Source organism: Macaca fascicularis, chromosome 10 (assembly GCF_037993035.2).
Source record: "Macaca fascicularis isolate 582-1 chromosome 10, T2T-MFA8v1.1".
Lineage (NCBI taxonomy): Eukaryota > Metazoa > Chordata > Mammalia > Primates > Cercopithecidae > Macaca > Macaca fascicularis.
The window spans coordinates 25923443-25937620 of NC_088384.1; the positions used below are offsets into that span (position 1 = coordinate 25923443).

Consider the following 14178-nt stretch of genomic DNA (forward strand, 5'->3'; position numbering starts at 1 on the left):
TCTACTAAAAATACAAAAAATTAGCCGGGTGTGGTGGCGGGCGCCTGTAGTCCCAGCTACTCAGGAGACTGAGGCAGGAGAATGGTGTGAACCCGGGAGGCGGAGCTTGCAGTGAGCCGAGATCGCACCACTGCACTCCAGCCTGAGCGACAGAGTGAGACTCCGTCTCAACAAAAAACAAACCAAAAAAAGTATTGTCTACCTGTTCATATTTTAACTCTCACCACAACACTGTGATATAGTCACATCTATTTTTGTAGATAAGGAAAATCAGGCTCAGAGAGGTGAAGTCATTAGCTCAAGGTCACACAGCCAACAAGTGGAAAAGCCAACATACAAATCCACACAGCCTTGTCCTCGAGTTGGTGGTCCTTGTCACTCTGCTATACAACCCTACTCCAAGTTCTCCTACAGATTCCCAAGACCTTCTAGAAGTTTCCCTGCTGCTCAGTTACTATCACTCTGAAAAGTGGGAGTTCCTTCTCTTCTCTGCCTTCTCTCTGCAGGTTACAGCTGTCCCTCCAGCCTTAGCCAGGACACACAGGACAGGTTGAGGCTGCCCTTCAGATGGGGAGGGAAGGCTGGGGAACAAACAGTGATGAGATTAGAGCACAGTAACCACAAATTATCACCCTTCATGTGGGAAAACCCATTTTCTCTCTCTCTGGAGCTTCACGAGGACCGTACCCATCCATCCAACAGAGGAGGAAACCAAGGCTCTGGGAGAGGAAGCCACATAAGCCACATGCGTAACGATGCCCTGTAGATTTGGGGAAGGGCAGAGATGGCTTTTTAGGCCACCTCCTCCAGGAAGCCCTCCAAGATGAGACTTGCCTGACTACCCAGCTCACTGCGCCACTCAGCGGCAGGTCTGTCCCGAGGAACCTCATGTAGGCATACCCTACTACACACCCAAAACTCCCACAAAAGTTTAGAAACTTCTGGAAGATGTGGGGGTCTGCTGTCCCTCTCCCTCTTCCCACACTGCCGCCAGGACCAGTATTGACATGCCACTATCACAGCAGACAGCCTTGACTCCCAGCATTTATAAAGAGCTGAATGTAAATTATCTCAGTCAGTCCTATAAGGTCTAAGAAAGGTGTTGTTTCCACATTACAAAGGAAGAAACCGAGGCTCAGGGTGGATGACATGTGACCAAAGTCACCCAGCCCATGAGCTCTGTGTACCCAGGCAGCTGGAATCGGAGACCATGTTCCTAATCCCTGGGTCCCATGGCCTCTCAGTACTGGGCAGAAGCTAAGGCTGGGCCCCCAAAGAACAGGTGCCCTTTGTTGCACTGCCCTCAGCTGTCTCTACCTGTCCCAAGTGCTCACCTGAGATCCAAGTCCAATCCAGCCAGCATCTGGGAGAAAACCTGGAAGTTACTTTCCCCTTCCGGCTGCCGCGCCACACGGCTCTTCTCCAAAAGCATTGTCTGCAGGGAGAGAAGAGGGGCACCCAGTCAGCGCTTTGGGTACATCTGCACATGCCTGATGCCCAGCTACCCAGGGTGCCCCACTCTGATCCACTCTTTTTTTTTTTTTTTTTGAGATGGAGTCGCGCTCTGTTGCCCAGGCTGGAGTACAGTGGTGTGATCTCGACTCACTGAAAGCTCTGCCTCCTGGGTTCACACCATTCTCCCACCTCAGCCTCCCAAGTAGCTGGGACCACAGGTGCCCACCACCATGCCCGGCTAATTTTTTTGTATTTTTAGTAGAGACAGGGTTTCACCGTGTTAGCCAGGATGGTCTCCATCTCCTGACCTCGTGATCCGCCCATCTCAGGCTCCCAAAGTGCTGGGATTACAGGCGTGAGCCACCGTGCCCAGCCTCTGATCCACTATTTGAGTCAACATCTCAGGTCCAAATTTTGCTGGCAACCTCCATATCAGAACTTCTCATCCTTTATCTCACTAATTCAGAGTCCACCTAGGAAATTAACTAATGCAATAGATTCATTCCAATTAAGGTATCAAAGGTACCTTAATTGGTAGTAACGATCAAATGAGGCCACCTTCCAACATATTCCCTTTTTAATAGAAGCCTTTAATACCTTAACCCAAATAGTGATTAAGGGTAGGATTTCAGGGCCAGGACAGAAAAGGAACTTATTTGGCGTGGAGGGGTTTTCCTTGAGTCTGGATATTATACCAGCGCCACTTTACAAACAACTCTTCTAATAACCTAATCCTATTTTCTGTTCAAGCAGGACGTTTGAGGGAGACGGGGAGGGGTACAGGTGATTTTGGAGATGGGAACAAACAGGCCATGTGTTCATCACACACGGACTGTTGCGGAAGGCTGGCGAGTGTCTGTTTAATTTCAACTTGCGCTTTTAAGACCTGGCTAATGAGAGGCTGAATTCTGTATTTGCTCATGAATATTTCATTCCCCTGAGAGTCCGAAGCACAGACGGGCTGGCTTGCTCCAGAAGGGATGTTCCAGGGCACCAAGTGAGGTGGGGAGCAACTGGCCCCATTTAGGGGATCCATAACCATTTCATTATTATTTATTATTATTATTATTATTATTATTAGTTTTTTTTTTTTTTTTGAGATGGAGTTTCCTTCTTGTTGCCCACGCTGGAGTGCAATGGCACGATCTCGGCTCACTGCAACCTCCGCCTCCTGGGTTCAAGCAATTCTCCTGCCTCAGCCTCCCGAGTAGCTGAGATTACAGGCACCTGCCACCACGCCCAGCTAATTTTTGCATTTTAGTAGAAACAGGGTTTCACCATGTTGGTCGGGCTGGTCTCAAACCCCTGACCTCGGGTGATCCACCCGCCTCGACCTCCCAAAGTGCTGGGATTACAGGCGTGAGCCACCACCATGACCATTTCAGACACATCCTAGAGTCCCAGCTGGAGGCGTGGGCTCTACTGAGTGGGGCTAGAGACACAGCAGCCTCAAGGGCCCCCTTGCACGTCCCCCCAGAGGCCTCACCTGGAGCTGAGCAGCTGTGATGCGGCCGGTAGCATTGAAGTCCAGCGACATCACCATGGAGAACCGGGTGGCACTGCAGCTGTGAGCCATGGACACAGAGCCAAAGGCCCGGAGGACAGTGAAGGTGGCTCGGATCTTCTCCACTGTTGGGGGCAGCATAGGGCCACATGTCACTGATGGACCGGAAGCTGCCACTCCCACCTCGCACAGGTCCACCTTTTCCATGGCCCCTGCTTGGGCCAGTCCTCATCCTGGCCTCAGCCCCCTGTGGGCTTCCTGTGAGCTTCCTGCCACCCACTCCCTGCCCAACCCAACTATAAACCACATACATTTCACTGAGCACCGATTGCTGGACTGACCATGTACTACCAGCCCTGGTGTAGGGGAAACAAGACTCAATCTAGAAGGGCCAGGGATAGGCACAATCTGGGTAACAGAGGCTGCCCTAGGGCTTCCCAGACGTAATGGAGCCTAGGAAGAGGTGAGGATAACATTCTGGGGCCTGCACTCACAGCTTAGAAGCAGGCTTGCAAAGCCCTATAATCTCCCCACTACTATTCATTGCATACCTACAATGCAACAAGCACTGTGCTAAGCACCTGGATACAGCCTGACCTGACTTCCACCCTCAGACGCATGCAATTCACAGCACAACTACATTCTGAGAGACTGTGCCTCTTCCCACTGTATCTCCAGTTTCTAGCATGAGCCAGACGTAAAGTAGGTGTTCAGCAAAGTATTGGAATAATCCTAGTGGAGAAGCAGTATAGCCAAGCGGTTAGAAGAGACTGAGGATCTTCCCTTTGCTGGTTACCTGATTTGGGACAAATTAACTAGTTAATTATTAATTATTTATAATTAATTAATAATCAAACAATTAATTGACTAATTAAATCTAATCCTCATGTGGCTGTCATGATGACCAAAAGTTTTGGGGTTTTTTTTTGTTTTGTTTTTGAGACAGAGTCTTGCTCTGTCGCCCAGGCTGGAGTGCAGTGCAGTGGTAGTTCACGCCATTCTCCTGCCTCAGCCTCCGGAGCAGCTGGGACTACAGGTGCCCGCCACCACGCCTGGCTAAGTTTTTTGTATTTTTAGCAGAGACGGGGTTTCACCACGTTAGCCAGGATGGTCTCAATTTCCTGACCTTGTGATGCGCCCACCTCGTCCTCCCAAAGTGCTGGGATTACAGGCGTGAGCCACCGCGCCCGGCCGAGGACCAAAAGATTTAATAATGTCACATGCTTAGAAAATATTCCAAAGGTGGAACTATTATTATAGTTATTATTAGAAACACAATATTGCCTGCATCATGTATTCTCAATGGGAGGATATTGTCCCTGAGATGAGTAAAAACTGATTCTTAGAAGTGGTAGTAAAAAAAAATTTATACAAAAAATTAAATATAAAAAATATTTGTATAAATATATTTTATATTCTATATATGTATAAATATAAAAAAGTATACAAAAAAATTTTTATGTATAAAACACAAATATACATAAAGGAATATATGGCTTATCTGTGGTATTAACATTTCACCATAGGGGAAATGATTAAGGGGAATAAATGTCTTAAAAGGCTTTTCAGAGTGTGCAATAATGAAAAAGAGCTGAGAACAGTGCCACAATGGTGAGAGCTCTACAGCCAGTAGGCCAAGGTTTGAATCTCAGCTCTAGGAGTATTTGCTGTGTGACATCAGGCAAGCTGAATCTCAATGCCTTCAATCTATAAAATTTAAATAATAGCATCTACCTTATAGGGCTGTCTTAGATTAAAAAAAAAAAAAGTTCAGGCTGGACACAAGACTCACACCTGTAATCCTAGCACATTGGAAGGCCGAGGTGGGTGGATCGCTAGAGCCCAGGGGTTCTAAACCAGCCTGGACATGGTGAAACCCCATCTCTACAAAAAAAAAAAAACAATAGCCAAGGGTGGTGGCGTGTACCTGTAATCCCAGCTACTCAGGAGGCTGAGGTGGGAGGATCACTTGAGCCTAGGAGGTCAAGGTTGCTGTGAGCTGAGATCACACTACTGCACTCCAGCCTGGGTGACAGAGTAAGACCCTGTCTCAATAATAATAATAATAATAATAATAATAATAATAATAATAAAGTTAGTATCCTTGGAATTGGGCCTGAAATATAGGTTTCAGCAAGCATTTACTAAGATCATTATTAATATTGTAGTTGTTATTATTAATTGGTTTTTTGGTTTTTTTTTTTTTTTGAGACAGAGTCTTGCTGTCTCACAGGCTGGAGTGCAGTGGTGTGATCTCGGCTCACTGCAAGCTCCGCCTCCCGGGTTTACGCCATTCTCCTGCCTCAGCCTCCCGAGTAGCTGGGACTAGAGGCGCCCGCCACCTCGCCCGGCTAATTTTTTGTATTTTTATAGAGACGGGGTTTCACCATGTTAGCCAGGATGGTCTCGATCTCCTGACCTCGTGATCCGCCTACCTTGGCCTCCCAAAGTGCTGGACTGTAGGCGTGAGCCACCGCGCCTGACCAATTGGTATTCTTTTTTTAAGGCTCAGGTCAAATATCACATCCTAGAAAAAGCCCTCCTGCAGCCCTCCTCTACACTCCCTGAGTTTCTTCCCTAGCCTGCTCTGCCAGCACTTTTTGAAGAACACTCAAGTTTGAACGTAGGTACAGTTCAGTTTCCACTCCGGCTATTAGCTCCTCATGAGTGTAGACTCTGTCCTTGAATCTTCACTCTTCGAGTCCTCTGTTCAGTTCAGCAGGTTGTGCACTGCCCAAAGACACCACATCCCTGGGGTGCCTCAATCACATCGCACTCTCCTAGATTTGTGTACGAATATTAGGATGATTTCCCAGCAGATGGCAGTCAAGTATCCAGTTCTAACAATGTCCATGTATGATGACTGTTCTGCAAACAGCCATCAATATCTTGAAGAAGGAGTACCTTATTCTAATTTCAACAAATATATCCCAGTGACCTAGGGATAGCCCTGCCCAGTAGCAAGCATGGGGTCTGTATGTATCTGGTGCTCAGTGAATGCTAGCTGAATGAATATAAGAAAGAGCAGCTCAGCACCCCCTTCCAGCTCTCCCCGTCCTGACCCCGACTCTACATGTCACCTAGAGACCACCGTACCTGAGACCTTGCCATCCACGCTGCCTGCCATCCCCACCAGGTGTTCCAGGACCTGCTCACAGCAGGCGGTCTTCCCAGCCCCACTCCGGCCCAGGGCCACAACGCTCTGGTCTCTCCGCTGGTTCAGCAGCGCCCAGTATGCCCGCTGGGCCATGGAGCCAATGTGGGCGGGCAGGCCATCCCGGCGGCCCTTGGGCACCTGCAGGAAGATCACAGGTGTCAGTCACCCCATCCAGCCATTGCCTAGGGAGCATTCTAAAACAGTGCCCCTCCCCAGGCCTAGGGTCCAGATCTGTGTCCCTGCCTCCAGATCTGCGTCCCTGCCTCCCTTCCTACTCTACTGGGAGGAGCCGAGCCTGTGTGTCTAGTTCTGCCCCTGGCACCCTGTGGGTCCTTGGACAACCCATGCCTGTTTTCTGAGCCTAGGTCTCCTCTTTAGTTAGTTAGAGGCCTGAATGAGAGCTACATTCGTCCATAAGATTCATCTCACTGGTTACTCAAAGCATCGCATAGTATCTGCCTAAAGCGAGGCAGCTGGATCAAGGGCATAATTATCCATTACGATTAGTGATGTCTGCCATGGACACAGGGAACGGCACATGGGGGAGTTAGTGGTATGTGTGCTACATATTTGCTGTAACAGATTTAGGTGATACCTGAAATCATATGTGCTTCATCCACTCATTCATACTTCATTGAGTAAAATAATCCATTAGTGTCTACTATGCAGCAGGCACTCGGGCACAGTGTGACACAAAATGGATAAAGGAAATTCTAGCCAATTGCAAAGAGATACCATTATATGCCTATTACAATGGCTGAAAAAATATTTAACAGTCACTACCAAGTTTGGTGAAGATGAGGAGTGACTGGAATTCTCATACGATGCTAATGGGAATGCTGAATGATGCAGCCGCTATGGAAAACAGCTTGGCAGTTTCTTCTACAGTGAGATGCACACTCATTACCCCTCTCCACAACCCCACAACCCCTCTCCAGGTGTTTACCCTAAAGAAATAATGTATGTTCACAAAAAATCCCTCTATGTCATTGGTTATATTGACTATACATTCGAAATCACCAAAAACTAAAACAACACAAATGTCCTTCAACTAGTGAACTAGGATAATCACCCATCTTGGTTGTTCTTTTGTTTTTTGTTTTTGAGATGGAGTTTTGCTCTCTGTTGCCCAGGCTGGAGTGCAACGGTGCCATCTCGGCTCACTGCAACCTCCACCTCCCTAGGTTTAAGCGATTCTCCTGCCTCAGCCTCCTGAGTAGCTGGGGTTAAGGCGTGCACCACCACGCCTGGCTAATTTTTGTATTTTTAGTAGAAATGGGGTTTCACCATGTTAGCCAGGCTTGTCTCGAACTCCTGACCTCAGGTGATCCGCCAGCCTCGGCCTCCCAAATTGCTATCCTGGTTTTAGCATTGAAAGTCTCATGTCCCAGAAAACGTTTTAGTCCCAGGAAAACCAGGACAAGTGGTCATCCTATGAACAAATAAGTACAATGAAATAAAGTACAATGAAATAAGTACATCAGTGAAATAAAGGAACAAACTGTGGATAAATAAAACCATACGGGTGAATCTCCAATGCATTGTGTTGCCTGGAAGAAGCCAATTCAAAAGGTTACATACCGTACAATGCCATTTACATGGTTTTGTTTTTTTTTTCTTTTTTTGAAAAAGGCAAAACTATGGGGACAAAAAAAACAGATCAGTGTCTACCAGGGGTAGAACTTGGGGCTGAGTTGACCACAGAGGGGCCAAGAGAACTTTTGGGGGTGACGGGAACTGTCATGTAATTGATTGTTGAAGCAGTTACACAACTATACACCTTACTTAAAAACACACAGAACTGGGCACTAAAAAGGTGAACTAGACTATAACGTAAATTACACCTCAGTAAACCTGATTTTTTTTTTTTTTTTTTTTTTAAGTCCCTGCTTGGTGGAGCTTGCCTTCTGGTGGCAAGACAGAGATGATCAACAAAAGATATGATTCAATTGTAGTGAACGGGAGGCATTTGAAAGCCACAAGGCTGGATGAGATCACCAATGAAGAGTGTGGGGACGGAGCACCCTGACAGGCACAGGTCAGGGAGACCACAAGGAAGACTGACTGGGCGGCCAGTGGGCCGGAAGGAAAACCAGGAAAGCGGAGTCTTAGAGCCAAGGAAGGGTGTGTTTCAGGAAGAGGGAGGAAAATGCTGCTGAGTTCAGTAAGAGGAGACCAGAGACTTGACATTGGATTTGGCAGCAAGGGAAGAGGGCGGGAGGTTACTGTGAGGTCAGTGGAGAGGCACCAAAAGAAACAAGAGGAATGGGCCCTGCTGCATGAGGATGTCTGAAGCCCAGGATACTGAGGGTGCCCACTGGGTCTGCCAAGGCCCCATCTGCCCTCCCTAGCACAGTTCCTTGGCCGAACTAGGGGCACAAACCCCGGTGTGATGGCCCTCCCCTCAGTCTGGATGCCTAGCTTGGGGCTGGGGCTGTCCCCAATCCACTGCTGGCTTTTCCTGCTCCAAGCCCCTGAGGAACAGTCATGAGTCCTTATCCCGATGCCAGATGTAGGGCTCAGCAGGACCCTAATGCAGGCAAAGCGGGGATATGCCCCCACACTGGCTGACCACAGCCTTAGGGCTTAAGGCAGGCAGAGGGTCCTGGAGTCTGAGTCCTAGAGCCATCCCCCAGTCTGGGAAAACTAAAGTTCAAGGAACGGGCAGTCCCATCCATCAGCCCGCTCAGGTCCACTGCCTGGAGGGAGAAGGAAGAATTCTGCACAGCCAGGTTCCTGAAGGCACTCATACATGTGTGCACGTACACGTGCCTTCGCATCTGTGTACATGTGCCCTTGCATACATGCACGAAAGTGTGCTTGTAGGCACATGCATACAACAGTTGCCAAGGGCTCTGCACGCAGGGATGGGACCCACCTCTACCCACGTGGTCACACCCATGCTCAAACTCACGCTTTTATGCACCAAGACCTGCATGCCCCCAGGCACACACCCAGACCCGAGTGGGTCTAGCCCCACAGTGAGAGAGGCCCCCAGTGTGGCCCAGACCCCACCCAGCCCATCCTCAAGGTGGTCTCAGCCTCACCGCAGGCCTGTGCTCCCACCTGGTGGCCATTTGGGGAATCAGAGGTTGATCCAGCCTAAGGACAGGAGATGGGTGTGGGTTTGAGGGTAGGAGGCTGAAAGACTTGAGGGAAGGGTGGGGACCAGTGCAGCACCCCACCCCAGGGTTAGGAAGGGAGGTGGGGGATCTACCTTCAGGGTGTGTACCAACGCCTGCACCTTTTAGCACTTTTGCCTAAGTTCCGATGCCTCGGTCCACGATGGCCAATGAGGGCCTGCTTGCTATCTGGGCCTATAAAAATGTCCCTTCCAGGGATTTCCAGGGAGCCAGAGAAGTCACTCAGCAATTCGGACAGCTCAGAGGCCTTGGGCTGCAGTCATAGAAGCCTAAGCACTCACCACAGGGATGGGAGAGGGCATGCGCCAAGCTCTGGCCCACCCGGAGCTTCTGAGGTCCTCCCAGGGCCCTTGACCATGGACAGCTGTGACGGGAGAGCCGCTGGGAGTGACTGAAGGGGTGGCGTGGGTCACTCTGAGGAGAAAAATCTTGGAGGGAAGGTTACAGGGCCACTATATCCCCTTTAATGGCTTTAGCATTGCTCAGGGACTAGGGATGGGTTTGTTCCACAGGGCCCCAAAGGGTAAGATGTGGCTTTTCACTCCCAATTGGCAGAGGAGAACATGGAAACCAGAAGAGGTATCATGAGCTTTCCTGGACACCAGGTGTCCTAGGGGCTTGTGACTTCCCACTGAGTCTCCAGACAGCACACAGGTACCGTCTCGCCTCCCACAGGTCTCCCTGCCTCCACTGAGCCTCTTCCCATCTGTCCTCTACCCAGCAGCCAAAGGCATCCTTTTACAGCCTAAGTCATAGCACGTCATTGCTCTGCTAAAAACCCCAGTAGGGACTCTCTCTAAGCCTACTCTGGCCGGGGAGGCGGCCCAGTTCATAAAAAATAAAAATCGGCCAGGTGCGGTGGCTCACGCCTGTCATCCCAGCACTTTGGGAGGCCAAGGCGGGTGGATCACAATGTCAGGAGATTGAGACCATCCGGGCTAACACGGTGAAACCCGGTCTCTACTAAAAATACAAAAATTAGCCGGGCGTGGTGGCGGGCGCCTGTAGTCCCAGATACTCTGGAGGCTGAGGCAGGAGAATGGCGGGAACCCGGGAGGCGGAGCTTGCAGTGAGCGGAGATCCGGCCACTGCACTCCAGCCTGGGCGACAGAGTGACACTCCGTCTCAAAAGTAAGTAAGTAAGTAAATAAATAAATAAATATCCACAGTAGCTGCCATCCCACTCAGAGTAAAAGCCAGAATCATCATCCTGAGAACTGACCCCGCTCTGTCCTGGCTTCTCCTAACCTCTCCCACCTCTTCCTCCACTCATCTCCTCGGGCCACTCTTATCTTTATTGTTGATGGTCTGTCTTTTCTTCCTAGAACAGCAACTCCACAAGGGCAGGCTTGCTCGCCCGGCATCTTCCGTGCTGTTCTTTGTGCCTGGCCCGGTAGGAGAGCCTCAATCAATAGCTCAATCACTATTGAATTACTGAAGGGCCGCGCTTCAGTGACTCGGCTGAGGTGCCTCGTGCGTCCACAAGGTGGCGCTTAGAGATTTCCTTTGCTCTTGTCCGTCTCAACAAAAATCGGCCGTTTCTACACTTGCGAGGAAAAAAACTAAAGCACAACTGAGCTTCTGTTTTCCCGTGATGTGGGTGCTCAGGGCTCCCAAGAGTTCAGCAAGAGCACACAGGAGCCCGGTGCCCTGGGTTTTCTCCCATCTCCTCTGCTTGCTAGACCTGAGAGTTTAGCCTACACCTGGCCCAGCTGGCTCTTCTCAACTGTAAAATGGGCTAGTCACAGCACCTGTGTTTTCAGGTGGATATGTGAGAATGAACTGAGTTAATACAAGGTGCATGAGGCAGTATCTGGTAGAGTTCATACTCATTCAGTATTTTCTTTCGTTATTCTTGTGGCATTTAATGCTGCTGTTTCTGTCCTAATGGTGACTGATCTTTCCACCCAGGGAATGGGGGAATCTCATGGTCCACGCCACAGGATGCCCACAATGCCGCGAGAAGGACGCTGCTTGCAGACAGGTAGACTGGGGGCTCTCATGGTTCTACTGTCACCTCAGATGCAGAGGGATACCCCCAGACCCTCCTGCCCTCAGCTTCCCAGCCCCGCCCCCCATGGTCCCACCTCACCTTCCCTGCAGATGGCACTGAGGGCCCCCGGGGCTGGAGGACGATCAGATCAGGTCCCGTGCAGGTGTGCGGCCGCTGAGCCCTGTAGCGCTGCAGAAGCGTGTTCAGGACACTGGATTCGTTGACACTGATGAGAGAGGCCAGGTCCTCGGCCTGGTCCAGCTCAGGGGGGTTGGCCTGTGAAACCGTCACATAGAGTCTCCTCTGGCCTCCTGGGCCCCCAACACACACACACACACACACACACACACACACACACACACACACACACACACAGAGAGCCCTCCTTTTGAGAGCTATGTGCCAAAGACCGGAACAGAGCACAGGGACTCTGGATGGGAAGTGATGAAGCCCTACGAATAAAATAGGGCCATGCCTTCTCCTTGTCCTCTGTGCAACCTATGAGGCAACCCCTCTTCGCTGTGGTCCTGCACTCGGTGGACCATGAGGGCAGACGCTCCCAAGGCAGACTTGACGAAATTCAAAGCACTTTCTGAATCTCAAACACCACAAAAAGACAGGTGATGCTCCAGTGTGTGCGAGCATTCACTGCCATTTCCTTCTCTTCTGAGTCTTATGGAGAAGCTGTCAATATGCTCCGTGATACCCAGGAGAGGAGGCCAATGGCCAAACCGCCTCACTGGTCTCATAGCCCATCATGCACTGATTCCTAGGAAACCATCTGATTCCTAGGAAAAACCACTGATTCCTAGGAAACCTTAGAAGCAAGGGGTGTGTGAAGCTGCTTCTTGAAACATCTATTCTAAGAGGCGTCCTATCATTCTCTCCAGCTTCAGGGAGTTTTCTGAACCTAGTAGTCTCGGGTTTGGGCCAAGCTTGAGCCCTCTCATAGATCAGCCTTTCTTGCAAGGCCACTGAGCCTTTGTAAACGCCCAACGTGGGAGAGGAAGCCTGAGGTGGGCAGAGGAGGAGCAGAAAGGAATGCAAATGAGCAAGGAGGAAAACTCCTTCTAAATTATCAGGCTGCAAGGGGGTGGAAAGGGCATGATAGAACTTTTTTTTCTATCATTACACTGTGATTTGTCCTCAAAAGGATTTATGGTGCACAACAAAAAATGTATTCAAAACAATTTAAAGAGCAAAGCTGAAAGAAAGTTTGATGCCGAAATATAGGCCACTGGAACCTATGCTGTGGTTAAGGGCAAGCAGCAAATTTGGCTCTGAGTTCCCTGGCAGCTAGAGTGAAAACAGAAACATGCTCTGTAGTATGATTTGCAATACGTATAAAATTAAAAGCAGTCATTTTTTTGGGTCCATCAGAAGAACTCCCAGTTCTAAGACCTGATAAACATGTCCCTTGATGTGTCCTCATTAAGAGAAACCACAGGAAAGGGTGAATGACCCCCTAACAATATCCCTCCAGCAAAGCAATGAGTTCAGTGGGGTTCTTTGCTATAACTCCTTACAGGGCATCAAGCCAAAATGGTATTAGTAGTCAGGTACAAGGAAACTTCTTGCAGGGCGGGGGAAGGAGGGTATGGAGCAGGGGGGCAGCGGGACAGGGGACTCACCCGATGGACATGCTCCTCATCCACCTCAGTGATACTTTTGTCAGCATCAATGCAAAGTCTCACCCTTCCTGCCGGCAGGTCTGCTGTTCCCTCATCTGGCTTTAGCACCGTAGCTGGTTGTACATCCCAGAGAGAGAAGGGGAAAGGGGAGGAGATGGGAGGAGAAGAGGGGAAAGAGGCGAGGGTAGGAGAAACGAGAGGCTCTAAGCTGGGCCAGCAAGCTTGGGAGGAGGCTTGGGACAGGTCAGAAAGAGGCTACACCTTCTCTGTTCGGGTTCTATTCGCTTGGAGCTTTCTGAGTTGTGAACCCAAATCCTTTAAGGTCAGGCTCAGTCTGACTCGCCTTAGGCTTTTACCAGCTGTCACAGTGCCAGGCACAGAGTAGGCACCCAGACAGTTGGGTACACTGACCTATCTCATACACAGACCTGGAATGGCAGATGATGGCATACAAGCTGCCATTTCCCCCTCCAATGCCCATGGCAGACATCACTAATCAACCACTCTTCCCAGCCATATTCAGACTGGGACTCAAAATCACTTCTCAGTAGAGTGCAGTGATCAGCCACAACCAATCGACAAAAGTAGGCTTATGAGATCAAATCTATTGGCCCACTTGTACCCGACTCTGGGTTCCTTGAAGAACACCATAGAAAGCAAGCATGCGTGTTGCATTAATGAGTTTCAGTAGGTAAATAACTCATTGTCAAGACACAAATGCCTTTGAAAGACAGTCTCCACTGCTCCTCTCCCCTCCTGACGCTCAAAGTGTAATCAGGACCTGGAACATATGGCTGGCAGCAGTAGGAGGCACAAGAGAAGACTCGGACCCTCCAAAGGTGCTAACGCCCCTACTTACCAAGAGTAAATCCGTCCTTCTGAGCCAGCCAGACTTTCTCTGCCTCGTACCATCTGTCCTCAGGAGCCTGAGAACCAAGATCACATAAATTAAACCAGCAAATGGCACCAATGCCCACCTTCCACCTTCCACGGGGGTTTCCCACAGTGTGGTCTGGGGCCGTCCAAATCGGAATCTCCTGGGGAAGAACGGGAGAGGGAGTGTGCTTATTTAAATGCAGATTCCCGTTGGAACCCAGGAAGTGGAGTTTGCAGTGAGCCGAGATCACACCACCACACCCTGGCCTGGGTGACACAGCAAGGCTCCATCTCAAATAAATAAATAAATAAATGCAGATTCCTGGGCCCCACTCCTGGTCTTTGTAATGAGACTCCATGGCTGGCCCCAGGAATCTGCATTTTTAACAATCTGCTCTTTATGCCATTCCAAGTTTGAA

General features: G+C 49.7%; 1 protein-coding gene across 5 annotated transcripts in view; it reads right to left on the reverse strand.

Moving 5' to 3' along the window:
• The window catches only part of MYO18B (myosin XVIIIB), a 300194-nt gene that overhangs the window by 258395 nt on the left and 27621 nt on the right, over nucleotides 1–14178 (reverse strand). For all 5 annotated transcript variants that reach the window (XM_065522341.1, XM_074004130.1, XM_065522339.1 and 2 more), the window contains 6 exons: nucleotides 13743–13809; nucleotides 12884–12996; nucleotides 11352–11528; nucleotides 6056–6254; nucleotides 2942–3084; nucleotides 1335–1435 (listed from right to left, as the gene is read on the reverse strand). In XM_065522341.1, the coding sequence (XP_065378413.1) occupies nucleotides 1335–1435; nucleotides 2942–3084; nucleotides 6056–6254; nucleotides 11352–11528; nucleotides 12884–12996; nucleotides 13743–13809 (800 nt within the window). The remainder of the gene's footprint in view (nucleotides 1–1334; nucleotides 1436–2941; nucleotides 3085–6055; nucleotides 6255–11351; nucleotides 11529–12883; nucleotides 12997–13742; nucleotides 13810–14178) is intronic.